At 34.0% G+C, this 24453-nt stretch overlaps 1 protein-coding gene and 1 pseudogene across 7 annotated transcripts; both read right to left on the reverse strand.

Moving 5' to 3' along the window:
* Nucleotides 1-6608: 6608 nt before the first annotated feature.
* On the reverse strand, nt 6609-9248 carry LOC147479516 (cullin-1 pseudogene; annotated as a pseudogene). The gene has a single exon (XR_015206414.1). The product of XR_015206414.1 is annotated as a cullin-1 pseudogene (transcript).
* A 436-nt stretch (nt 9249-9684) lies between these two features.
* On the reverse strand, nt 9685-22742 carry LOC147479517 (ras-related protein RABA5a-like). Of its 6 annotated transcripts, none has more exons than XM_086577521.1 (5): nt 22689-22742; nt 13958-14231; nt 12732-12883; nt 10735-11116; nt 9685-10234 (listed from the first exon to the last, which is right to left on the reverse strand). In XM_086577521.1, exons 4-5 carry the CDS (start codon nt 11072-11074, stop codon nt 9903-9905), a joined length of 672 nt encoding a protein of 223 aa, XP_086433647.1. In that variant the 5' UTR covers nt 11075-11116; nt 12732-12883; nt 13958-14231; nt 22689-22742; the 3' UTR covers nt 9685-9902. The 6 variants fall into 6 exon arrangements, with proteins under 6 accessions (XP_086433647.1, XP_086433651.1, XP_086433652.1 ...); XM_086577525.1 differs by lacking the exon at nt 22689-22742 and adding an exon at nt 11458-11540 and having other exon boundaries at nt 12732-12842; nt 13958-14188; XM_086577526.1 differs by lacking the exon at nt 22689-22742 and adding an exon at nt 11442-11540 and having other exon boundaries at nt 12732-12842; nt 13958-14188.
* Nucleotides 22743-24453: the final 1711 nt, after the last annotated feature.

Below are 24453 nucleotides of genomic sequence, written 5' to 3' on the forward strand. Positions count from 1 at the left end.
CACCATTCCCTTAGCAAGCATGACCATGAACATGGGGACTGCGATGTTGTTTGTACTCCTGAACATCATGGGAGATTGGCATTTTTCTCGCCAATGAGGCTGCGTAGTATTGATTCAAAGGTAACCGCTTAAGGTCATACATTATTTAACATCTTAGGTTGTGTTATCTCCAACCTGAAACGAGCTCGCACTTTTCAGGATCAATATATTCTTTTACCTGTAACCGCTTGCCGAATCATGAAGACACATTTCCCACGGTTTGCGGCTACTTTTCATGATCAGGTCAAGGTAGATTCTATGTGCCCGCCAGCGTAATCATTCATTCATTAAGGTTTAGGCAATGGAAGCGTCCCTTTCGATTCTCGAGGCATGTTCGTTGTTACCCAAATGATGAAAATATGAAGAAACATTTGGAAATCGGAGACAAAGAATGGGCAGAAATTTGGCGACTACTATTATCTTTTGGGCGATGCTAAGGAAATGCATTTCCTTATTGAGAATGTCAGACCTACACATCCCGCTGGATGGTAAATTTGAGCTTGTCATTGTACATATATCTAACTAAAAATTATGTTTTGTGTGCTATTGTCTTTCATTATTCCGTGTGCTATGTTTCGTGTGCTATTGAACATTTTATTGTTTCTTTCTGAATAATATATTATGTTCTCCAACCTTTCTGTTCCAGCAATCTAGCCCTAATTTTTGCTCACGGTTCTCAGGTAATTTCTCTCTTTATTTATTGATACTTCGAGGACTAAGCATCATTCTGTTTGGGGGTATTTTTAAACCTGTAGCAAAAATTAGGCATATTGTAACCTGTATATAGTTTTTATTTTCTTGTTAATAATTGTACTTAGTGACAAAGTCTTGTTTCTTTTTCAATGATGAAAATTGTCTAGAAATCTCACATTAGTATCCGAATTAGGATTTGTTTTAAGAAACTTAAGATAATACGTATGCAATAGTTTATACATCTTTTCATGAACATTCATGCACTGAGTATCATTGATTGTCATAGCAGTAAGTTTCTGGAACCAACGGTTAGTTACTTAAACTATAAATCCTGTGAGAATCTAACCAAAAGCCTTGACATGAGTGATTTGTGTGTGATGACACAGAGGAGTACTTTTTTCCGATTAGAGAAAATCACGCGCGTCTACTTACTTGATCACCACCAACCCTAGGCCGAAATTTAGGCCTTCTTTGGATCGACATAGCTAAAAATTCTTACCTGTTACAAATTTTACTGCTAGTCACTCCACTGAACCTTTCATCAAACCTTTCACTTTCACCAAAAATTTCTTACCCATCTATTAAACCAAATAAAAGAACCTACCTAAGTGAGGAGTATGAGAAATAGGATGAAATGTGGAAAAATAAAAAGAAAGACTTGTCCCAAATAAAAGTCAGTTACTTGCTTCAGGAAAGAAAAATAGAATCATGTTCTTAAGTAATAAAAAAAAAAATCATCAGTATCCAGAGGCTTAAGAACAAGGTTGGAAAACTCAGTTAGAAGAAGGAAAGAAAACAAGGAATTCTCTAGTATAAATATCTTAAAGACCCTATTCTCTCATACTCGTAAATTTTGATTATCCATTTTCATTTTCTTGTACACTATCACCTAAGCCCCACAATACCTAATAAAGACCTCTAGCTCAATTAGGAGTAGGGTGGTGTGATAATAAGTATTAGACGTGATTGATCGACATCGGCTCCTCTGACTGTCATTAAGATGTGAGGAAATGTGTGCCCACTGCATACTGGAGTTAACAAAACCTGAGTGGTAAAATTTTGAGTGAAATTGTGTTTTGACATATACCTGTGAGAACCTATTTAGGTACGCTCTCCAAAGGATCCAGAAACGGCCCTGCTAGTACATTTCAATGCAAAGTTCACTGTATGCATTATCATATGTAGATGTTTTAATTATTGGATGCATATTAACTTGAGTTTCAAATAAATCAATCCTCGTTCCCTGCTAAGGAGATGTATGGATATCTGAGATTAATTTAGGAAACGAGTTTTTATCACTGAGTCGTTGTAGTATAAATGAAATTTGTGAGTATCTTCTCTAGAAAACTCTTACGAGGCTATAACTCGTCCACTAGGGAATTCCTAGTGGTTTAAGGCCTTGTTGCATATGGTCAATGCAACCGCGACTCTGAAAACGAATTAGTTAGGACTACACAATTTTGGCCACTTATCTGTTTTAATGTCTCTTCTTTGCTTGAGGACAAGCAAAGTGCTGTTTGGGGGTAGTGTGATAAGCACCCAAAAATGTATTATGAAACCCCATTGAGACATATAAATTTGGTTAATTATGTGTTTAATAATCATGAAATAAATATGTTTTCATACTTTTGCTGGTATTCGCAGTAAACATGGAAATATTGATTAAACCCGCGATAAAGCACGGGAAACAACGTATATATGAATTCTTCCAAATCCGCACAGAAGCATCAAACTTCCGAAGCTCCTACCTCTTGAACCAGGACTCCGAATGCGACAAGTGAATTGCTCAGACAATCAGGGCGATGAACTCTACGCATAGGCGAGAAGTTGTAAAATTGCCCAAAAACTGGACCGCCACTGGACTGCACATAGACCCACTATGCGGGCACGCAAAATTGGATGAGTCATCAATCATGGAGCATGTCAAGACAAAAATGACAAATTATTGGTACAAAGTTGACACCTTGCATGTAATTAATTAGATTAGGTGTTAATAGTGAAAAAAAAAAAAGGCAAGGTGTCACTTTGTTTTAATGTGGTGGATAAAAATGAAGTAAATGTGGTTTGATGTTTCACGTGGGAGGAAATGAGATTTCTCTCAAATGGAGAAGAAAACAAAACAAGGGGGACACTCCATTTACTCCCTTGACTTCTTTTTCTTACCTTGTATTAAATCAAAAGCAAGTGAGTTTAAATAGTTAGTTTTCTTCTTCTAAATCAAAAGCAAAGTTTTAGATCTCTCTCTCTCTTTTTGTTACATTCTACACTTGTAATCCTTTATCCCAAGGATCATAAGCTAACTTCCCTTTTGGGGAGTTAATAAAACTCATGTGAGGTAAAATCTTTGTTGTTTGGTTTGGTAAGTTGTTTAGGAAGAACAACTAGACCTACATCCTATCCCAAAATGATAGTTGGTGTAGTGTCTAGTTAGGGATCAAAGTGATGAGTTTAGAGATAAGTCATTGCCTTGGTTCCACATGCTAGCATGTATGAGCTTAGAGATGAGCCATACATGTTAGGGATCAAGTTTTCTTTTATTAGGACTTGTCTATGAGTTCTAGGAAAAATAAAATGAACTTATTAAAATCAAACAACAAAAGTTATCTTCACATGAGGAGGATTAACTCTCCACCTTTGCTTTTAGTAAAATTGTATTTTGTATTAGTTGCATGATTTTTGTAACTTAATGTTTTTAATTTTTGTGTAGTAAATAAATCAAGTATTTAGTATTAATATAATCATATTTAAACTTACTCACTAGTTCCCTCAAAAGTAAAACAACCAAGTTGTAGTTTGTCCTAAGATTTAGGTTGGTTCGAATCCTTACTCCAAACTATATGAATACGAAGATCGTGAGTAAGGAAAATCTTTGAATTCGCACTTTCGCATAAGAAGATATTCAATTCTCTAACGTAAAAAAGGTGAACAAGCAAATTTGGTGGTGTTCTCGATGATTGTATTCTTTTTATGCTCTTGGGTTTACTATTTATAGTACTATGCACTGGATACTATTCATCATGTTACTTTTCACAGCACTATTCATTGGTAATGTACATTGGTATTGTTCACCAAGTTACTATTCACTGCAATGTAGTGAAAATATAGTTTGTTCTATTTATTTGGTTTTGTTGGTGAGCTCTCAATCTCTTGGCTGACTTGATCTATTTTTGGTTGAGAGATACAAGTCAAAGTTTTTCCTCCTCTCGACTTGTTCAAGTTAGTAAGACTCCCTAATTATTGGTTGGTTGATAAGCTCTTTCATTTGTATGGGTTTGACTCCCTTTTTATGCTGAATTCTATAGCGTTTCACATGTTTTTTTTTTGTTTTAGCCCTCTTATTAAGGAGTTTATCGTATGTTGCTATCATTGATGGTTCAGCTTTTTAGGGTTTGATTTCGTTTTTATGCCGCAGTGGTGCCGAGTTCTATAGTGTTTCACCGACTTTTTTGTTTTAGCCCTCTTATTGAGGAACTTATTGTATGTTGCTGTTATTGATAGTTCAACTTTTCAGGGTTTGATTCCCTTTTATGTCGCAATGGTGCCGAGGTACTTAGGTGTTTCACAGACTTTTACTATCTCTTGTTAAGGCAATTCGTTATTTGTTATGCTGCCATTATTTATTGTGACAAGATGCTTATATAGAGTTATTTGCATTATATGTCTTTGGATTTAAGGGATAGTATTGGAAGTATTTGCTTCTACATTATCTATCAAGTGATATTGGAAGTTTTGATATAAGGTGTTCATGGATGAGATTGTTATTTTGACTTTTGGATGAAGTTCTTTCTAGTTGGTTTGGTTGCATCTCCCCTAGTTGTTTATGAGTTGTTTGGATACATCACCCCTAATGCTATGATTGGTCTTTATTATTGATTTTTGGATCTAACTCAACCTTTGTTCTGGGTGGTCAAGCCAGGGCCGACTCTAGGGGTAGGCAACACAGGCAGCCACCTAGGGCCTCCACGAAATAGCCCACTAAAATGACCCCACTTGGTCATAATAGCCCACTAAAAGGCCCCCTCTTGGTATGACCAATGCAACACTAGGTCCAGTTTTGTGTAAAATGCCTCTACCCAGAGTTGGCCTTAGGCTGAAATGAACAAAGTGTAAGGTTCTATCCAATAGATCACTCACATTTTGATGTTAAGAGAACCTTAAATTTACTTATTACTTATAAACAATATGCATTGATTTTTCACTAAATATTTTGAGTTTTACAAAAGCCCAATTTTAAAAACTTGCGCCGGGGCCCCCACAATCTCAGAGCCGGCCCTAGGTCAAGCTCTTCCATTATTCGATGCACCCAGTTTTTAAGCTACCTCTACATGAGGAACAATTGTTATTGGAACTTACTTGGCATATGCCTAGAGCATTTTGGAGCTACTGAGTCTTAAGAGTCCGGAGCCTTTGTTTTTGTTTGTTGATGTTGTTGTGGGTGCTTGAGCCTTTGTTTTTGTTTGTTGATGTTGTTGTGGGTGCTTGTTCAAGAACGATGTTTGCGGCTAGAGCTTGGAGGTTTATATCTTTGTGTTTGGAAATTATAGTTTATGTGATATCTCTGTATTTTCTAAAGGGAGAGTCTTATGAATGCACTTTTGTTTTTTCACGAAAAAAAAAAAGAATGTACTTTTGTTGGGGTGACATTATAATTGCAAGCCTAAAATATATTGTGGGAGAGTCACTTTATAGTATTCTACAATTCACAACTCTCAACTTCGAGTATACGAATGAAACCAAAATACAATGTGCCTTTTATATCTATATCTTAATATTAAAGCTCCCACAAGGGATATTTTTCGAGCTCTGTTAAAATTCCACATCATCTCCTATTAAAACGGGAATTTCCATTCTATTTGAAAAACGGGAATATTTTTTTACAACGAGAATTCCTCTCCAATTATAACGAGATCTTAATATTAAAGCTCCCACAAGGGGTATTTTTCGAACTCTATTAAAATTCTACGTCATCTCCTATTAAAACGGGAATTTCTCTCCTATTTGAAAAACAATAATCTTTTTTACAAGAATTTCTTTCCTATTATAACGGGAATTTCTCTCCTATTAAAACAAATTCTAGCACTTCTAATTAAAGCGGGAATCATTCTCCTATTAAAATGGGAATTTCTCCCCTATTGAAAAGGAAAAAATCTAACATATCTCATTAAAACGAAAATTATTCTCCTATTAAAACATGATCTCTCTCCCAATTAAAAAAAAAACGGGTTTCTAAAACTTAATTAAAACAATTTGTTAGAAAATTAAAACGGAATAGCAACTAAAACGGTAGTCCCAATTTTCTAAAAAAAAATCTAAATATTTTCAAAAGATCCGGTGCGTATGCACGGGCCTACAAACTAGTCTTAATATTAAAGTTCCCACAAGGGGTATTTTTCGAGCTCTATTAAAATTTCATGTCATCTCCTATTAAAATGGGAATTTATCTCCTATTTGAAAAATGGGAATCCTTTTTTACAACGGGAATTTCTCTCCTATTATAATGGGAATTTATCTCCTAGTAAAACAAATTCTAACACTTTTAATTAAAGCGGGAATCATTCTCTTATTAAAATGGGAATTCTTCTCCTATTGAAAAAATGAAAGTCTAGCATATCTAATTAAAACGGAAATTATTATCATATTAAAACATGATCTCTCTCCCAATTGAAAAAAACGGGGTTTTTAAAACTTAATTAAAACAATTTGTTAGAAAATTAAAATGGGTTAGCAACTAAAACGGTAGTCCCAATTTTCTAAAAAAAATTCTAAATATTTTCAAAAGAGCTACGTGCGTATGCACAGACCTACAAACTAGTTATTATATAGGAACATAACACAAATAATAACTACGAACATAACACTATTTAGAATGGGCTGCCTGCAGAAAGCAATTTTTTTTAATGAATTTCCAGTTCGTTATCCAACAATGTTCTCATAAACACACGAGTAATTCGTTCTACTACACATAAAAACAGGAAATGTCCTACTGCAATTGACTTACTCAGGCCAGGTACCTGTATGAATTTGGATTTTCTATATCCCTCTCCAAATAGTCACGAGTAATGAGATCTTCGATGCGCTTTTTAATTATTTTTGGATCAGGTTTGAACATGCGGTTTAGCTGTTCAACACATTCCAACACTAGCTGCTGATGACCCAAGACTTTCCGTCCTTTCATGATCCTCACAAGTGAGGCATCAATGGCGAAGCGTCTATCCTTATCAACATCTTCTAAGACTTTTTTCTTCTCATCAACTGGAGGGAGAGGAACCTTAATCCTGCGCATCTTGTCTGTAAACTCCGCGTTGAACTCAAACACGTCCGTTGGAAGGATGGTTCTAGCGCTTGGAACTTTGTTCAATATTTTGTATTTTGCACAAGCCAGGGAGTGAAGCAATCTGGTGATATCATCATCTGTCAAGTTCAGGTGTTCCCTAATTTCTGAGTAACTCAACATATCTGATTCATTGAACAGAAGCAGCACAGAGGCTTGATAAGTCGACACAACCAACTCGATTGTCTTTTGTTTAAACTTGCCATTGATGATGCAAGTACCAAGTGAGTATATCCAACTAAGTCTCCTGTGTTTGGTTTTTGTTGCGTAGTACTCTTTGAAGGCCTCCACACACTTAACCATCTCAGTGGGTAATCTCAGATCAGCTGATTTGTAGCTTGGCCAGAATCCAGTAGTTAAGACAGTCAAGTTCAAGTCGATTCCAGGATGTGCCTTAGGATTTTCTTTGAGATACTCTGCAAAACTGACCTGTTGCTCCCTTGCTAACGCTAAGTCCGTGACCATGCCCTCCATCTTTGAAGTAAACTGTCCACCAAATTGCTGCTTCAGCTTTGTCAAAATACTCCGTTCATGGTCGTCGCTTACACTAGTACCAAAAAGGAGCCTGCGAGCAAGTTTTTTCCGACAAAATTCAGCAAAAAGGTCTTTGTCGCTTACGTAAGAAAGCAACTTGACAGTCTTCTCCAGTGTTTCCTCAATACCTTCGTCGCTCAATTTCTCGCTCCCCCCTTTCTTCAGGACATTGTCGCAGAAAGTAGACAATACTTCTGCACTTGAACTGCTACCAACACTTTTGTTACAGAAGACTTCAAAAGCCTCCTTGAGCGCCTTGTGGAATTGAGAATGGCTCAAAAAACAGTTGTTTACATACTCGAGGTATTTGTCATGCAACTCGAGTAACTTTTTAACCAAAACATGTTCTGGCATACCAACGACGTCCTTCTTCTCTGCAGTTTTGGTATTCGCCGCATCTTCTGATTGTTTCACCAAGGCAATACCTTCGTTCGTAACATGCTCTCTAAACATTCTAGATACAGGATCCAAGCCTTGTGGAATCTTACTGAAAAGCCTAAACATCCTAGAGAGATCCTCCACCTTGTCATCTCTAAGCAACGCAAAACAACCAGAGTGTTCCTTTTCGAGCAATGGGTTGGTAGGCACCGTCAACAGCTCGTGTTGCGCTCTTTCCAACAACTTTTGTTCGCTGTTAGAATGCAAATAATGAGAAACCCTATCCTTCTCTCGTTTCAAACACTCCTCAGCCTTCAACATATATTCTGGACAAGCATCATCATGAATCCACTTAGAGACTTTCCTAGTATAATAAGCAGAAGTATCATCAAGCAAGGCCACTTCAAAGTCGTTTTCATACCAATCCATTCCCCCCAACCCAAGTTCAACAAAAATATCCACAACGTTTTTCAACAGTCCTCGATTAATATGCTCGCCCTCTCTCTCCCGATTAATAAAAGAGATTACAATATCTTTTGCATTTACTTTGATTTCCTCAAAGACCAGATCACGGAAGCAAATAAAGCCAACATCTTTAAGTGAAGGTAACGATCTCCTAGTAATAAAAAAACGATCGAGATAATGGAAAAAGCGAGAAAGCCACCTTACCATAACTTTATGATTATTCCACCTTTGCACGAGTTCTTTCAACATGTATTCATCGTGCTTTTCTTGTATAGATTGTAAAACTGTCTCGGCAATGTAGTCCTCAAACACCGTTTTGTACCGGTCGTGAAGTTGCTCAGAGTAATCATGAGGAGATCTCTGTGTGCACATGTTGTAGATAGTTGTGTAAAGCGTCATATAATCTCCTGAGTTGAATTGTGGTTCAGGAAGCCCTACAAGAATATTTTTCAGCTTTGTGACCCCCTTCTGCATTAATTCCCATCCTTCCTCTAATTCGACAACTTTTCTTTGCGCCATAATTGAAATCTTAGAAGAAACAAACCCCTTCTCTTCTTCAGGCTTCTTCTATTTATAATAACTTATAGCGGTACTCCTAATTCCCAAATAAATTACTTCCGAATTCCTAATTCTAGTTAGACTCTTACTTAAGTTAAACTCCACACGATCCCTGTTTAGAAAGACGGACGTACTCCTAGTCGGTAGAGTCCGGCCTTGGTTTTGAAAGGTTTCCTTCAAATGGGAATGTTACTTAGGCCTAAAAGGTACAATTAAAAAAGCAATGCAAGCTAGTATAGCGCAATTGTCTTGTAGGATACTGTTGTTTGGGGATGATGATCTTTTCTACGAAAAAATATGTTTTTTCTTTTTCTTTTCTTTTTCAAAAATCAGTTCTTCGTCAAGCCTAGACACTACATCTGCCTACTTTTGTGGGTCTGTATTTCTCTACCAATGGCATTTCAATTGCTTGACGAAAAACCCGAACCTGAAGCTGATCCTCATGGTTAAATCAATTCATGGTTTTAGAAATGGAGAATTTTCGATCTCCAGGTTGGATCTATCACTCTATCAGCAACACATTGAAGCTGACCCTCTCTTAATTTTGGAGGGACCTGCTAAGGCCGCAAGCACCATTGTCAGTGTTATTTCCTTCAAATGACTTCTCATACTTCACGTACTCACGCTTGGAACCCATACCCATTAACTCCCACCCCAAAAAACCAAAAAAAACACTACACACAAAATGAAAATAGAACAAATTATATAATGTGGTGACTGCCAGTCCATGTACATCGATTTCAGGAAGGACTAGCATAGTGTTAAGACGAAGAAAAAGGTTAAATCTATCATTGGGTATTTATCAAAACTATGAAGCAGTCCTTTACAAGTGGTAAAATGATTTAATGCTCAAAGGACCAGAGAGCATAAAAAACAACACTACTAATCTAACATTTTGATAGCTTTAGGAAGAACAGCACCTTCGTCTCCTAGAAACAGAATCTGCTTCATGATCTCCCTGTAAAACCACAGTTTTACCATCCATCATCCATGTTATGTCTTGTTTCTGGTTTTCTTGAGAAAGAATAACTTTACGGCTTAAGATGCCGTAGATCTCTTTGACAACTGTCTGGAAGGCAGCATTGACATTGGAGGAATCAAGGGCGGATGTTTCCATGAAGAACAAACCCTGAGCCTCTGCTAGGGCCTTGCCTTCACGAGTAGGTACCTCTCTAGCATCTTTCAGATCAGATTTGTTGCCAACGAGTATGGTAACCACGTTCATATCAGAGTGAGCTGTTCACAAATATGAAGCTATAAGGAAAACCAAGTTTACAAGTAATGGTGTTCTATTAATCACTGAATCGTATGCAGGACACAAACAGGAGTGGGGCAGGTTAGGGTCCTACAAAATTGTAATTATCCAAGAAATGATAATTAATTGCCATCAATTTGTTTCATTTATAGGACCAAGAATTCCTTGTCCACACTTCACAAGCCATCTGACTTGATCTCAGTCTTGTAACGATGAATATTTCTTATTTCATCTCAAAAAGACTTAAACAATATCATATGTTCGGTTTCAAAAAGAATGTGCAACACTTCACATGCCATCTGACTTGATCGCAGGCTTGTAACAATGAATACTTCCTATTTTTCATCTCAAAAAGACTTGAACGATATCATATTATTGGTTGCAAAGAGAAAATATCCAATAAGGCCCTATATTTCAGCAACTAGAAAAGATATTTCAACAAATGAAATGTAAAACAATACTGGTGAAAAGGACAACTTACTGTGCAATTCATTAAGCCATCGACCAATGCTATCAAATGTCTGGCGTCTGCTGATGTCATAAACAAGAAGAGCCCCAACAGCGCCCCTGTAATATGCAGATGTCACAGCCCTGAAGCGCTCCTGACCTGCCGTGTCCCAGATCTGTGCTTTAACTTCCTTTCCATCAATATCCATCTTTTGCGTTTGGAACTCTACCCCTATAGTTGATTTGGAGTTTGGATAAAACTCATTTCTGGCAAATCTCGCAAGCAAGTTTGATTTCCCAACAGCAGAATCACCAATCAAAACAATCTTAAAAAGGTAATCCTCAGTTTGTTGCTCCTCCGTGGAAAAAGCCATCTTTCAGCTCCTATCACTTAATTCTCTATGGTGCCATGGTTACTGATATCAGCAGAATCCTTATTTTAGATCTCGGATTAAGTAGGCCAAAAATAGGTAACAAAACATATAGTAAAAGAAAGGAGTAAAAATTGTGAACTGATTCCGACATTGGGTTACATGGGGACTAGAAGATAAGTTAAGGGTTGAGTCATCCAGCAAAAAACAAAGGAAAATCCAAAATTTAATCACATCGAGTGCAGTGTATAGTGCTGTACTTCACATTTAACCCACGGTCCCAATGTGGCCAGTCCTTATTTCCAAAATTTACTTGTGACAAGTTTCAAAATCTCAACCAGACTGTATTAATGGTAAGAAAATGACCTACATGATGAATAGATCACCTTCACAAAATAAGCCCTTAACCCATTTCAGTGTTCGGCTGTTGGTTCATTGATAAGTGAAGGCTAAAAACTGTTGTAACAACCTGAGGCCATACACACATACATGTACTATGAGCTGTAGACAAATCAAATCTGTGGACAAAATCCTAACTATACGTTTACTTAAAATCAATGTCAAAATAAATTGAGATGGTTTTGAAACTTGACTTTCAACATCATCTCTAGACCAGCATCACTTAATGATCTAAATTAACTGACAGTGGGGTACCCCAACCCCACTTAAGTTTTTTGTGAGGACTGAAACCATCTTCCTCGTTTGTACTTGTATGTAGTTTCCGTAGGTTCTATACATAATTTCCTACTTTCCTACCATTGAGTAATCAAACCCATAAATAACTTCATTAGTGGGCTATCCTACTTTCCTACCATTGAGCAATCAAACCCAGAAATAACTTCATTAGTGGGCTATTTGAGTAAGTTTCAATGAAGTAGAAAACCTGAAGAGTTCATCCTTGAGAGTATGATGTTGCATTTCAGAGTTCCAAATAAAATTTTCTGCTCACAGCTATTTACACAATACTTTGTCAAAGCCCTTTGAACTTATTAAAATTGAATTCAAGTAGACACGTGATTTCGTTATGGATATCAAGTACAACATTTAAGTAAGAAACCAATTCATATAAAGGGATTGGTCATTAGTATATAACGAACAAAATTATCAGACAGCATTTACACACAAACAAACAGAATATGCACAAGGCGATAGAATTTACATGGAAATGACAATAGGGCTGTTTTTCTGAAGAGGACCTCCTCTTCATGAAGGTCATACTGACTGAAAACAAATTAATCTGAATGCTATTATTGAAAAAAATAAAATAAAAACGGACAAGTTTATATCTCAATACTCCATAGATTGCAACTAAGTTACATTGACACGGACACGTGTGTCCGTATCCGACACGGATACGAAGTGTCTGACACGGCGAAAGATAAAAAAATTAGGTATATCACATTACGTTATGTGTCCGACACGGACACTTGGATGCATATCCCGACAATGATTATTTTTGAAATATGGTGTCCACGTAACATAGGATTTCAACAATTGGATCTAGTTGCGAGCGTAGTTTTATGTTTTAGAATGACCTGATCTTCTGTGAGGATGATTTTAATGGTGAGAAGATCATCTTCACTGAAAATCATTTTTCAATCCATCTCCATGTCATTTAAGTATTGAAGCCCATAAAAAGCGTAAAGAAACAGGGGAATACCTGTCCTTTTCAAGACGAAGATAGCTTAATTAAAGCCTTGGATAAGACGACTTCACCCACTTCTGCATCTGCCTCTTCACCCAGATCTTTGAGATCTCATACCAAATTTCACTGTACCTCAAAGTGCAAAGCCAAGATTAAATGGGTATGCACTGCAAACAAAAATCCATTAGAAAACCTCCATAACACTTTTATTTTAATGACCACAATATTTCTAAGTAACTGAAATTTTTAAAAGCCATCGTAAAATTAAGAAGAACACAAAAAATCACCATTCGCATCCAACGAAATCTAGTAGTTCATAAAGCATACAAGTAAATATTGTAACTGCGAACAATGCTGAAAACTTCCTTGAGGATATTCAAACTTGCTTCTTGAGGTTAAACTAACGTATTTAGCGTGAATTGCAATTTTTCCCAAAACATCTAAGATGCTTTCTTATTTCCCCAACTTGGCTTACTATACTAATTCTGTAAGTTACATATGAATAATTAAAAAACCTAGTATCTTTTTCTTTATAGCAAAATCTCGCCTGATGATCTATGGTTCAATCTTCAGTTGTATGGTCAGAGTCTACGTATCCATTTAACCAAGAAACTAATTACATAAAAAAGCTTCTTACATCCATCAATGTGCTTCGTCTTCATGAACCCAAATATAAAAGAAAACACATTGATAATGGTGATTAAGACTACAATTTTTATTTAAGATGTCAATTCACACCTATACACAACCAGGTGTCCTTGAGAGGATCTCGCTAGATGCTGAAATTTATCTTAATCTCGAGCTTATAACATGCATAATGTACTCAACTGTCAATACTAAATGCGTTCACCAGAATTATCTATAACCAGTGAAATTTAAACTAATTTAAAAGGCCAAAGCAAGCAAGTAGGGTCTCCTTCCAAAACTCCAAATTCCTTAATGAAATTTGTACATGGGCATTTTCTCTAGTGAGAACATTACTTCATTTCTGCAGTTCATTATATAGAAATATGTCTAGAGTCTAGACCACCACTCAACAGTAATAATAAAATGATAACTTGAATTCCTGGAATTATAGTGACACATAAATTGATTAGACATACATGACTTTCAACGTGCCCTTAAATTCCCCACCACAAACAAAAAAGCATAAAACAAAAATATTTCAGGTTTTAGGGTTTGGAATATGATATCGTCGTAATTAGAAAGTTCAAAATAAAAAAAATTGAAAAATAACTCACCGGGATAGTTGATACGAATGAAGCCACTCGTAACTAGATTCTAGACTCGAGAAAAAATATTATTTTTTGTTGTTGTTTTATCTCTATCTCTACAGGCTCGCCTCACCGCATTACCAACTCACTTAAGCCGGATGCCTCAATTTCCGGCTGAAAATAGCTGTCAGTAACTTCACCCGGCTATAATTACTTATTTACCCTTTCTAAAGACAACCTCGATATATTCTACTGAGTACTCTTTTCTGTTTACTAGATAACCTATGTACCCTCTATGTATCTATATCTTATTATTAAACCTCTCACAAACAAATGATATTTTTCGAGTTCCATTAAAATTCTATGTAATCATCTCCTATTAAAACGGAAATTCATTTCCTATTTATTAGACACTTCTATTAAAACGGGAATCAATTTTCAATTAAAACATAAATTTCTTCTCTATTAGAAAAAAGAAATTCTAACACTTCTAATTAAAACGAGAATCTTTTTCCTATTAAAACGGAAATTCCTTCCCTATTGAAAAGGAAAAATATAACATATATAATTAAAACGAAAATCATTCTCCTATTAAAACGGAATCATATTTCTAAATTAAGTCAACTATTAAAACGGGGTTAAAAAATGGGTTTATAAAACTTAATTAAAACAATTTGTTAGAAAATTAAAACGGATTTTTAAAACTTAATTAAAACGAATTGTTTGAAATTACAATAGGTTAGCGACTAAAACGGGAATCACGATTTGTTAGAAAATTTCTATATGTATATAGTTATGATTATTGAACATATTTTTAAAAGAGCCGGTGCGTATGCATGGGCCTACTTTCTAGTCTTAATATTAAAGCTTCCACAAAGGGTATTTTTCGAGCTCTATTAAAATTTTACGTCAACTCCTATTAAAACGGGAATTTTTCTCCTATTTGAAAAACGAGAATCCAATTATAACGGGAATTCATATCCTATTAAAACAAATTTTAGCACTTTTAATTAAAGCGAAATCATTCTCCTATTAAAATGTGAATTCTTTCCTTATTGAAAAGGAAAAATCTAGTATATCTAATTAAAACGATAATTATTCTCCTATTAAAACAGGATCTTTCTTCCAATTGAAAAAATGGGTTTTTAAAACTTAATTAAAACTTCATTTAAAACAATTTGTTAGAAAATTAAAACGGGTTAGCAACTAAAACGGTAGTCAAAAGAGCCGGTGCGTATGCACGAGCCTACAAGCTAGTCTTAATATTAAAGCTCCCACAAAGGGTATTTTTCGAGTTTTATTAAAATTCTACGTCATCACCTATTAAAACGAGAATTTATCTCCTATTTGAAAAACAAGAATTTCTCTTCTATTCTAACGAGAATTCTTCTCCTATTAAAACAAATTCTAACAATTTTAATTAAAGCGGGAATCTTTCTCCTATTAAAATAATAATTCCTCCCCTATTGAAAATTAAGTGAAAATCTAGCTTATCTAATTAAAACGGGAATCATTCTCCTATTCAAACAGAATCTCTCTCCCAATTGAAAAAACGGGTTTTCAAAACTTAATTTAAAACAATTTGTTAGAAAATTAAAACAGATTAGCGACTAAAACGGTAGTCCCAATTTTCTAAAAAAAATATATATTTTTTCAAAAAAACCGGTGCGTATGCACGAGCCTACAAGCCAGTCTTAATATTAAAGCTCCCACAAGGGGTATTTTTCGAGCTATATTAAAATTCCACGTCATCTCCTATTAAAACCGAAATTTCTCTTCTATTTGAAAAACGGAAATCCTTTTTTTACAATGGGAATTCATTTCCTATTAAAACAAATTCTAGCACTTCTAATTAAAGCGGGAATCATTCTCTTATTAAAATGGGAATTCCTCCCTTATTGAAAAGAGAAAATCTAGTATATCTAATTAAAACGGGAATTATTCTCCTATTAAAACAGGATTTCTCTCTCAATTGAAAAAATGGGTTTTTAAAACTTAATTAAAACTAAATTTAAAATAATTTGTTAGAAAATTAAAATAGATTAGCGATTAAAACGGTAGTCCTAATTTTCTAAAAAAAATTAAATATTTTCAAAATAGTCGGTACGTATGCACGGGCCTACAAACTAGTCTTAATATTAAAGCTCCCACATGGGGTATTTTTTGAGCTCTATTAAAATTTCACACCATCATCTCCTATTAAAACGGGAATTCCTCTCCTATTGAATTTTTTTTAGGCACTTCTAATTAAAACAGAAAGAATTCTCCTATTAAAATGGAAATTCTTCATCTATTGGAAAAAAAGAAATTATAGCACTTCTGATTAAAACATGAATCATTCTCTTATTATTATTATTATTATTATTATTATTATTATTATTATTATATATATATATATGCTCTAGTGCGGACTTCCCGTACAAAAAATAATCCGGACCAAAATAAACCAACTTGAATTCTCGTGAATTTATTCCCTCTCTCTCATCTCTCCACTTTTTTCTCCTATTAGAACCCACACACTCTCTCTCAACTTTTCCTCTCTCCTCTCTCCAATTTTTTGCTGCCAACTCTCTCTTCTTGATTTAGAGACAATATAACATTGTTTATAACTAATTAATCATATCAGATTATTAGAAGTGGCTGAGTTTGGATAAGATCATACCACAGACAAAGGGCATGAACGTACCTGTCGTACAACAACGTCACGGTAAAATCTGTACCAGTTGAGCAGCATTGCAACCCTATCCACTTGCGAGCAATATATTCTACTATAGCTGCATGTGAATATTGACTGAGTACATCATAATCACTTTCAAATACAAGCTGAAAATTAATATCTTCTGCTGAAAAGAAATGAACCCATGGCGAAAATGAGACTATGTATTAGCCAAAGAAATACATAAAATTGAACTTACATTGTCACAATATGCACATCTTCCTCAGCTAGGAGCCTAGGACAGGTTTCTCGTTGGCCTCAGCTTTGGCCATTGCCATATCAAACCGTGGCACGCGAATGACTCCTCCTGCTGAAAACTGATGACATGAACAAGTATTTGGGGTTAACAAGTGAGAAATAATAAGGGCTAAATGATAATGGTATCTATCTTAAGTTTCGATAATGATGTCTGCTTTTGAACTTTGGAAACAAGATATATATGGAAATGAGAGGCACTCTATAGATTAAGAAGTCATAACCAGTAAATTAAATTTGCTATGTTGCATGTGCATAAGTTATTGCAAAATCAAAAAACAAATACTAAATAAACAATTGAATGTTACAGCATGGACAATGATGCCTTCATTTAGTTGACCGCCTTATTTATTTTTTAAAGAGTAAAAGCTTAACCTTACCACTTGTGAAAGATACATACGACTCAATCTCACAACAAGAGCATACCCTCAACTCTTCCTAAAAAGTTTGATGAAAACAAATAACAAAATATCTGATTAAACCCATCCCAAACCATCAAACCGACACTTATCCCTCTCTAGATTCCAGACACACACCTTAAGGATTGAGAAAGAGAGCAAGCTCCGCGCACACTCATTTGGGGGAGTACACACACTCTAAGACACTACGACAGATTGGAGGGGAGGAAAGAGCACCACGTTTTCCATGTAAATGACAACATATTATGATGTGATCCACAGACTCACTGCCACACATGCATGCATCACAAAAAAAAACAAAAAAACTTATGAGGAACGAAATATATATTGCCTGCACTAATTAACAAATAAGAAAAACTTAATGCAATAAACTATTTATTACTTCGTTTTTTGATATCTTAGATTTATCAATTAAACTATTCATTTGTAATTAGTAGCAGGAATCAAAGGCATGATTCAAATAGTTCAATCAATAGCAAATATATATGTTTAAATTTCCTATGAACGTGAAATGGTATATATATTCTCGTTTGCGGTAGAAATTGGTGAAACCAATCTGGGGAGTAAGAAAAAGAGTTTTTTTTTTATGGTCGGAATTGTTCTAAACTATATTAATCTGGGGAGTAAGAAAAAGAGTTTTTTTTTATGGTCGAGATTGTTCTAAACTATATTGTCTCTGAATCAAGAAGAAAGAGTTGGCAGCAAAAAATTGGAGGGAAGAGAGAGGGCGTAGAGAGAGGAGAGAGGAAAAGTGGAGAGAGAGTGTGTGGGTTCTAATAGGAGAAAAAAGTGGAGAGATGAGAGAGAGGGAATAAATTCACGAGAATTCAAGTTAGTTTATTTTAGTCGGGATTATTTTTTGTACGGGAAGTCCGCACTAGAGCATTTATGTATATATATATATATATATATATATACAATTGTTGAGCAAGTTTTTAAAAGAGCCAGTGCGAATGCACGAGTCTACTTTCTAGTCTTAATATTAAAGCTTTCACAAGAGGTATTTTTCTAGCTCTATTAAAATTCCACGTCATCTCCTATTAAAACAGGAATTTCTCTCCTATTTAAAAAATGGGAATCCTTTTTTACAACGAGAATTTCTCTCCTATTAAAACAAATTCAAACACTTCTAATTAAAGCGGAAATCATTCTCCTATTAAAATGGAAATTCCTCCCCTATTGAAAAGGAAAAATCTAACACATCTAATTAAAACGGAAAATTATTCTCCTATTAAAACATGACCTCTCCCAATTGAAAAAAACGGATTTTTAAAACTTAATTAAAATAATTTGTTAGAAAATTAAAACGGGTTAGCGACTAAAACCATAGTCCCAATTTTCTAAACAAAATCTAAATATTTTCAAAAGAGCCGATGCGTATGCACGAGCCTACAAGCTAGTCTTAATATTAAAGCTCCCACAAGGGGTATTTTTCAAGCTCTATCAAAATTCCACGTCATCTCCTATTAAAACGAGAATTTATCTCCTATTTGAAAAACGGAAATTTCTCTTCTAGTCTAACGAGAATTCTTCTCCTATTAAAACAAATTCTAACATATTTTATTAAAGCAGGAATCTTTCTCCTATTAAAATGAGAATTCCTCCCCTATTGAAAATTAAGCGAAAATCTAGCTTATCTAATTAAAATGGGAATCATTCTCCTATTCAAACAGAATCTCCCTCCCAATTGAAAAAATAGGTTTTCAAAACTTAATTTAAAACAATTTGTTAGAAAATTAAAACGGGTTAGTGACTAAAACAGTAGTCTCAATTTTCTTAAAAAAATATATATGTTTTCAAAAGAGCTGGTGCGTATGCACGGGCCTACAAGCTAGTCTTAATATTAAAGCTCTCACAGGGATATTTTTCGAGCTCTATTAAAATTCCACGTCATCTCCTATTAAAACCAAAATTTCTCTTCTATTTGAAAAACGGAAATCTTTTTTTTACAACGGAAATTCCTCTCCTATTAAAACAAATTCTAGCACTTCTAATTAAAGCGGGAATTATTCTCCTATTAAAATGGGAATTTCTCCCTTATTGAAAAGAGAAAATCTAGCATATCTAATTAAAACAAAAATTATTCTCCTATTAAAAACATGATTTCTCTCTCAATTGAAAAAATGGGTTTTTAAAACTTAATTTAAAATTAATTTAAAATAATTTGTTAGAAAATTAAAATGGATTAGCGATTAAAACGGTAGTACGAATTTTCTAAAAAAAATCTAAATGTTTTTAAAAGAGCTGGTGTGTATGCATGGGCCTACAAGCTAGTCTTAATATTAAAGCTCCCACATGGGGTATTTTTTGAGCTCTTTTAAAATTCCACACCATCATCTCCTATTAAAACGGGAATTCCTCTCCTATTGAATTTTTTTTAGGCACTTCTAATTAAAACAGAAAACATTCTCCTATTAAAACGGAAATTCTTCATCTATTAGAAAAAAAAAATTATAGCACTTCTGATTAAAACATGAATCATTCTCTTATTATATATATATATATATATTGCTGAGAAAGTTTTTAAAAGAGCCGGTGCGCATGCACGAGGTCTACTTTCTAGTCTTAATATTAAAGCTCCCACAATAGATATTTTTCGAGCTCTATTAAAATTCCAGGTCATCTTCTATTAAAACAAGAATTTCTCTCCTATTTAAAAAATGGGAATCTTTTTTTACAACGGGAATTTCTCTCCTATTAAAACAAATTCAAACACTTCTAATTAAAGCGGAAATCATTCTTCTATTAAAATGGAAATTCCTCCCCTATTAAAAAGGGAAAATCTAGCATATCTAATTAAAACGGGAAATTATTCTCCTATTAAAATATGACCTCTCCCAATTGAAAAAAACGGATTTCAAACTTAATTAAAATAATTTGTTAGAAAATTAAAACGGGTTTGCGACTAAAACCATAGTCCCAATTTTCTAAAAAAAATCTAAATATTTTCAAAAGAGCCGGTGCGTATACACGAGCCTACAACCTAGTCTTAATATTAAAGCTCCCACAAGGAGTATTTTTCGAGCTCTATCAAAATTCCACGTTATCTACTATTAAAACGAGAATTTATCTCCTATTTGAAAAACGGAAATTTCTCTTCTAGTTTAACGAGAATTCTTCTCCTATTAAAACAAATTCTAACATTTTTTTATTAAAGCGGAAATCTTTCTCCTATTAAAATGAGAATTCCTCCCCTATTGAAAATTAAGTGAAAATCTAGCTTATCTAATTAAAATGGAAATCATTCTCCTATTCAAATAGAATTTCTCTCCCAATTGAAAAAACGGGTTTTCAAAACTTAATTTAAAACAATTTGTTAGAAAATTAAAATGGGTTAGCGACTAAAACGGTAGTCCCAATTTTCTAAAAATATATATATATATATATATTTTTTCAAAAGAGCCGGTGCAAAAGAGCCGGTGCGTATGCATGGGCCTACAAGCTAGTATTAATATTAAAGCTCTCACAAAGGGTATTTTTCGAGCTCTATTAAAATTCCACGTCATCTCCTATTAAAATCAGAATTTCTCTTCTATTTGAAAAACGGAAATCTTTTTTTTACAATGGGAATTCTTCTCCTATTAAAACAAATTCTAGCACTTCTAATTAAAGCTGGAATCAACAGGATTTATCTCTTAATTGAAAAAACGGATTTTTAAAAATTAATTTAAAATAATTTGTTAGAAAATTAAAATGGATTAGCGATTAAAACGGTGGTCCCAATTTTCTAAAAAAAAATCTAAATGTTTTCAAAAGAGCCGGTGTGTATGCACGGGCCTACAAGCTAGTCTAAATATTAAAGCTCCCATATAGGGTATTTTTTGAGCTCTATTAAAATTCCACACCATCATCTCCTATTAAAACGGGAATTCCTCTCCTATTGATTTTTTTTTAGGCACTTCTAATTAAAACAGAAAGCATTCTCCTATTAAAACGAAAATTCTTTATCTATTAGAAAAAAGAAATTATAGCACTTCTGATTAAAACATGAATCATTCTCTTATTATATATATACACAATTGTTGAGCAACTTTTTAAAAGAGTTTGTGCGTATGCACATGTCTACTTTCTAGTCTTAATATTAAAGCTCCCACAAAGGGTATTTTTCGAGCTCTATTAAAATTTCACGTCATCTCCTATTTAAAAAACGGGAATCCTTTTTTACAACGGGAATTTCTCTCATATTAAAACAAATTCAAGTACTTCTAATTAAAGCGGATATCATTCTCCTATTAAAATCGAAATTCCTCTCCTATTGAAAAGGGAAAATCTAGCAATTAAAATGGAAATTCCTCCCCTATTGAAAAGGAAAAATCTAGTATATCTAATTAAAACATGAATTATTCTCCTATTAAAACATGTCCTCTCCCAATTGAAAAAAATGGGTTTTTAGAACTTAATTAAAACAATTTGTTAGAAAATTAAAACGGGTTAGCGACTACAACTATAGTCCCAATTTTGTAAAAAAAAATCTAAATATTTTCAAAAGAGCCGATGCGTATGCACGAGCCTACAAGCTAGTCTTAATATTAAAGCTCCTACAAGGGGTATTTTTCGAGCTCTATTAAAATTCCATGTCATCTCCTATTAAAACGAGAATTTCTTTCCTATTTGAAAAACGTGAATTTCTCTTCTATTTTCTTCTCCTTTTAAAACAAATTCTAAAACTTTTAATTAAAACGTGAATCTTTCTCCTATTAAAATGAGAATTCCTCCCCTATTGAAAATTAAGCGAAAATCTAGCGTATCTAATTAAAATGGGAATCATTCTCCCTATTAAAACAGAATATCTCTCCCAGTTGAAAAAATGGGTTTTTAAAACTTAATTTAAAATAATTTGTTAGAAAATTAAAATGAGTTGGCGACTAAAACGGTAGTCCCAATTTTCTAAAAAAACTATAAGTGTTTTCAAAAGGGCGGGTCCACAAGTGGTATTTTTCGAGCTTTATTAAAATTTCACATCATCTCCTATTAAAACTGGAATTTCTCTCCTATTAAAACGAGAATTTCTCTCTTATTTGAAAAACAAGAATCTTTTTTTACAACGGGAATTCCTCTCATATTAAAACAAATTCTAACACTTCTAATTAAAGCGAGAACCATTCTCATATTAAAATGGGAATTCCTCCTCTATTGAAAAGGGAAAATCTAGCATATCTAATTAAAATGAGAATTATTCTCCTATTTAAACATGATCTCTCTCCCAATTGAAAAAAATGGGGTTTTAAAACTTAATTAAATTAATTTGTTAGAAAATCAAAACAGATTGGCGACTAAAACGGTAGTCCCAATTTTCTAAAAAATTCTAAATATTTTCAAAAGAGCCGGTGCGTATGCACGGGCCTACAAGCTAGTCTTAATATTAAACCTCCCACAAGGGGTATTTTTCGAGCTCTATTAAAATTCCACATCATCATCTCCTATTAAAACGGGAATTTCTTTCATATTTGAAAAACGGGAATCCTTTTTTACAATGGGAATTCCTCTTCTATTATAACAGAAATTTCTCTCATATTAAAACAAATTCTAGCACTTCTAATTAAAGCAGGAATCATTCTCCTATTAAAATGGGAATTCCTCCCCTATTGAAAAGAAAAAATCTAGCATATATAATTAAAACGGAAATTATTCTCCTATTAAAACATGATCACTCTCCCAATTTAAAAAAAAAACGGGTTTTTAAAACTAAATTAAAATAATTTGTTAGAAAATTAAAACGGGTTAGTGACTAAAACGGTAGTCCCAATTTTCTAAAAAATATCTAAATGTTTTCAAAAAAGCCGGTGCGTATACACAGGCCTACAAACTAGTCTTAATATTAAAGTTCCCACAAGGGTATTTTTCGAGCTCTATTAAAATTCCATGTCATCTCCTATTAAAACGAGAATTTCTCTCATATTTGAAAAACGGGAATTTCTCTTTTATTATAACGAGAATTATTCTCTTATTAAAACAAATTCTAACACTTGTAATTAAAGCAGGAATCCTTCTCCTATTAAAATGAGAATTCCTCTTCTATTGAAAATTAAGCGAAAATCTAACGTATCTAATTAAAACGGGAATCATTATCCTATTAAAATAGAATCTCTATCCCAATTGAAAAAAACGGGTTTTTAAAACTTAATTTAAAACAATTTGTTAGAAAATTAAAACGGGTTAGCGACTAAAACGGTAGTCCCAATTTTCTAAAAAAAAATATAAATGTTTTCGAAAGAGCCAGTGCGTTTGCACAGGCCTACAAGCTAGTATATATATATATATATGTGTGTGTGTGTGTGTGTGTTTGCCTTGCCTAGATCTGTATTGTGTGATGATTTTTCCTAATCAAGAAACACAAATATTTTGTTGATGATCAAAGAACAACTAGAAGTATTGAATCAATAAGAAGAAGAGATTTAGAAGATGATGAGTTGAACCACGTTCTTTAATGGCTGCCTACGTATCCTGTGTATAGGAATCAAACTCAAAGCGTAGTTCAACTATTCTATTTATAAGAATAGATGAGGTTTCCCAATTAGTGTTTAACTAGGACACCGTCTCTTGTTAAGTATCATCTTAATGAATAGATGAGGTTTCCCAATTAGTGTTTAACTAGGAGACCGTCTCTTGTTAAGTCTCATCTTGACTCTTCTAGAAGCCCCATGTTTCCCAAGTCAAATAGGTCTCCTTTATTGACTTAAACAACAGAAAAATATGTTTAGGTTCGGAGTAGTAGTTAGAGCTCCGAGCCTAGTAGTTGAGTTCTTGATTTGGATTTCATAGTTAGGAGTTGGTTATACGAACCTACTACTCCAACTAGTTCCAAAGCCTACGAACCTGTTCCGAACCTAGTAGTTGAGTTTTGGATTTGGAGTTCATAGTTAGGAGTTGGTTATACGAACCTACTACTCCAACTAGTTCCAAAGCCCACGAACCTGCTCTTTTTGTCTCACTTCCGAACCTAGGAAGTAAGAGGATTTGGACTTTAGGTATGTTATGGTACTTTCTACCCACACCAAGACTATATCCAAGCCTTAAGAAGATACTGCCACGTGTTACATATCTATTTGCTAAAATATGCACACACATGTATCATAAAGTACTCTTTAGCAGGATTTGAATTTCTTCCACATTTTTTACCTTCGATATACAGT

Source organism: Coptis chinensis, chromosome 8, assembly GCF_015680905.1.
Source record: "Coptis chinensis isolate HL-2020 chromosome 8, ASM1568090v1, whole genome shotgun sequence".
Lineage (NCBI taxonomy): Eukaryota > Viridiplantae > Streptophyta > Magnoliopsida > Ranunculales > Ranunculaceae > Coptis > Coptis chinensis.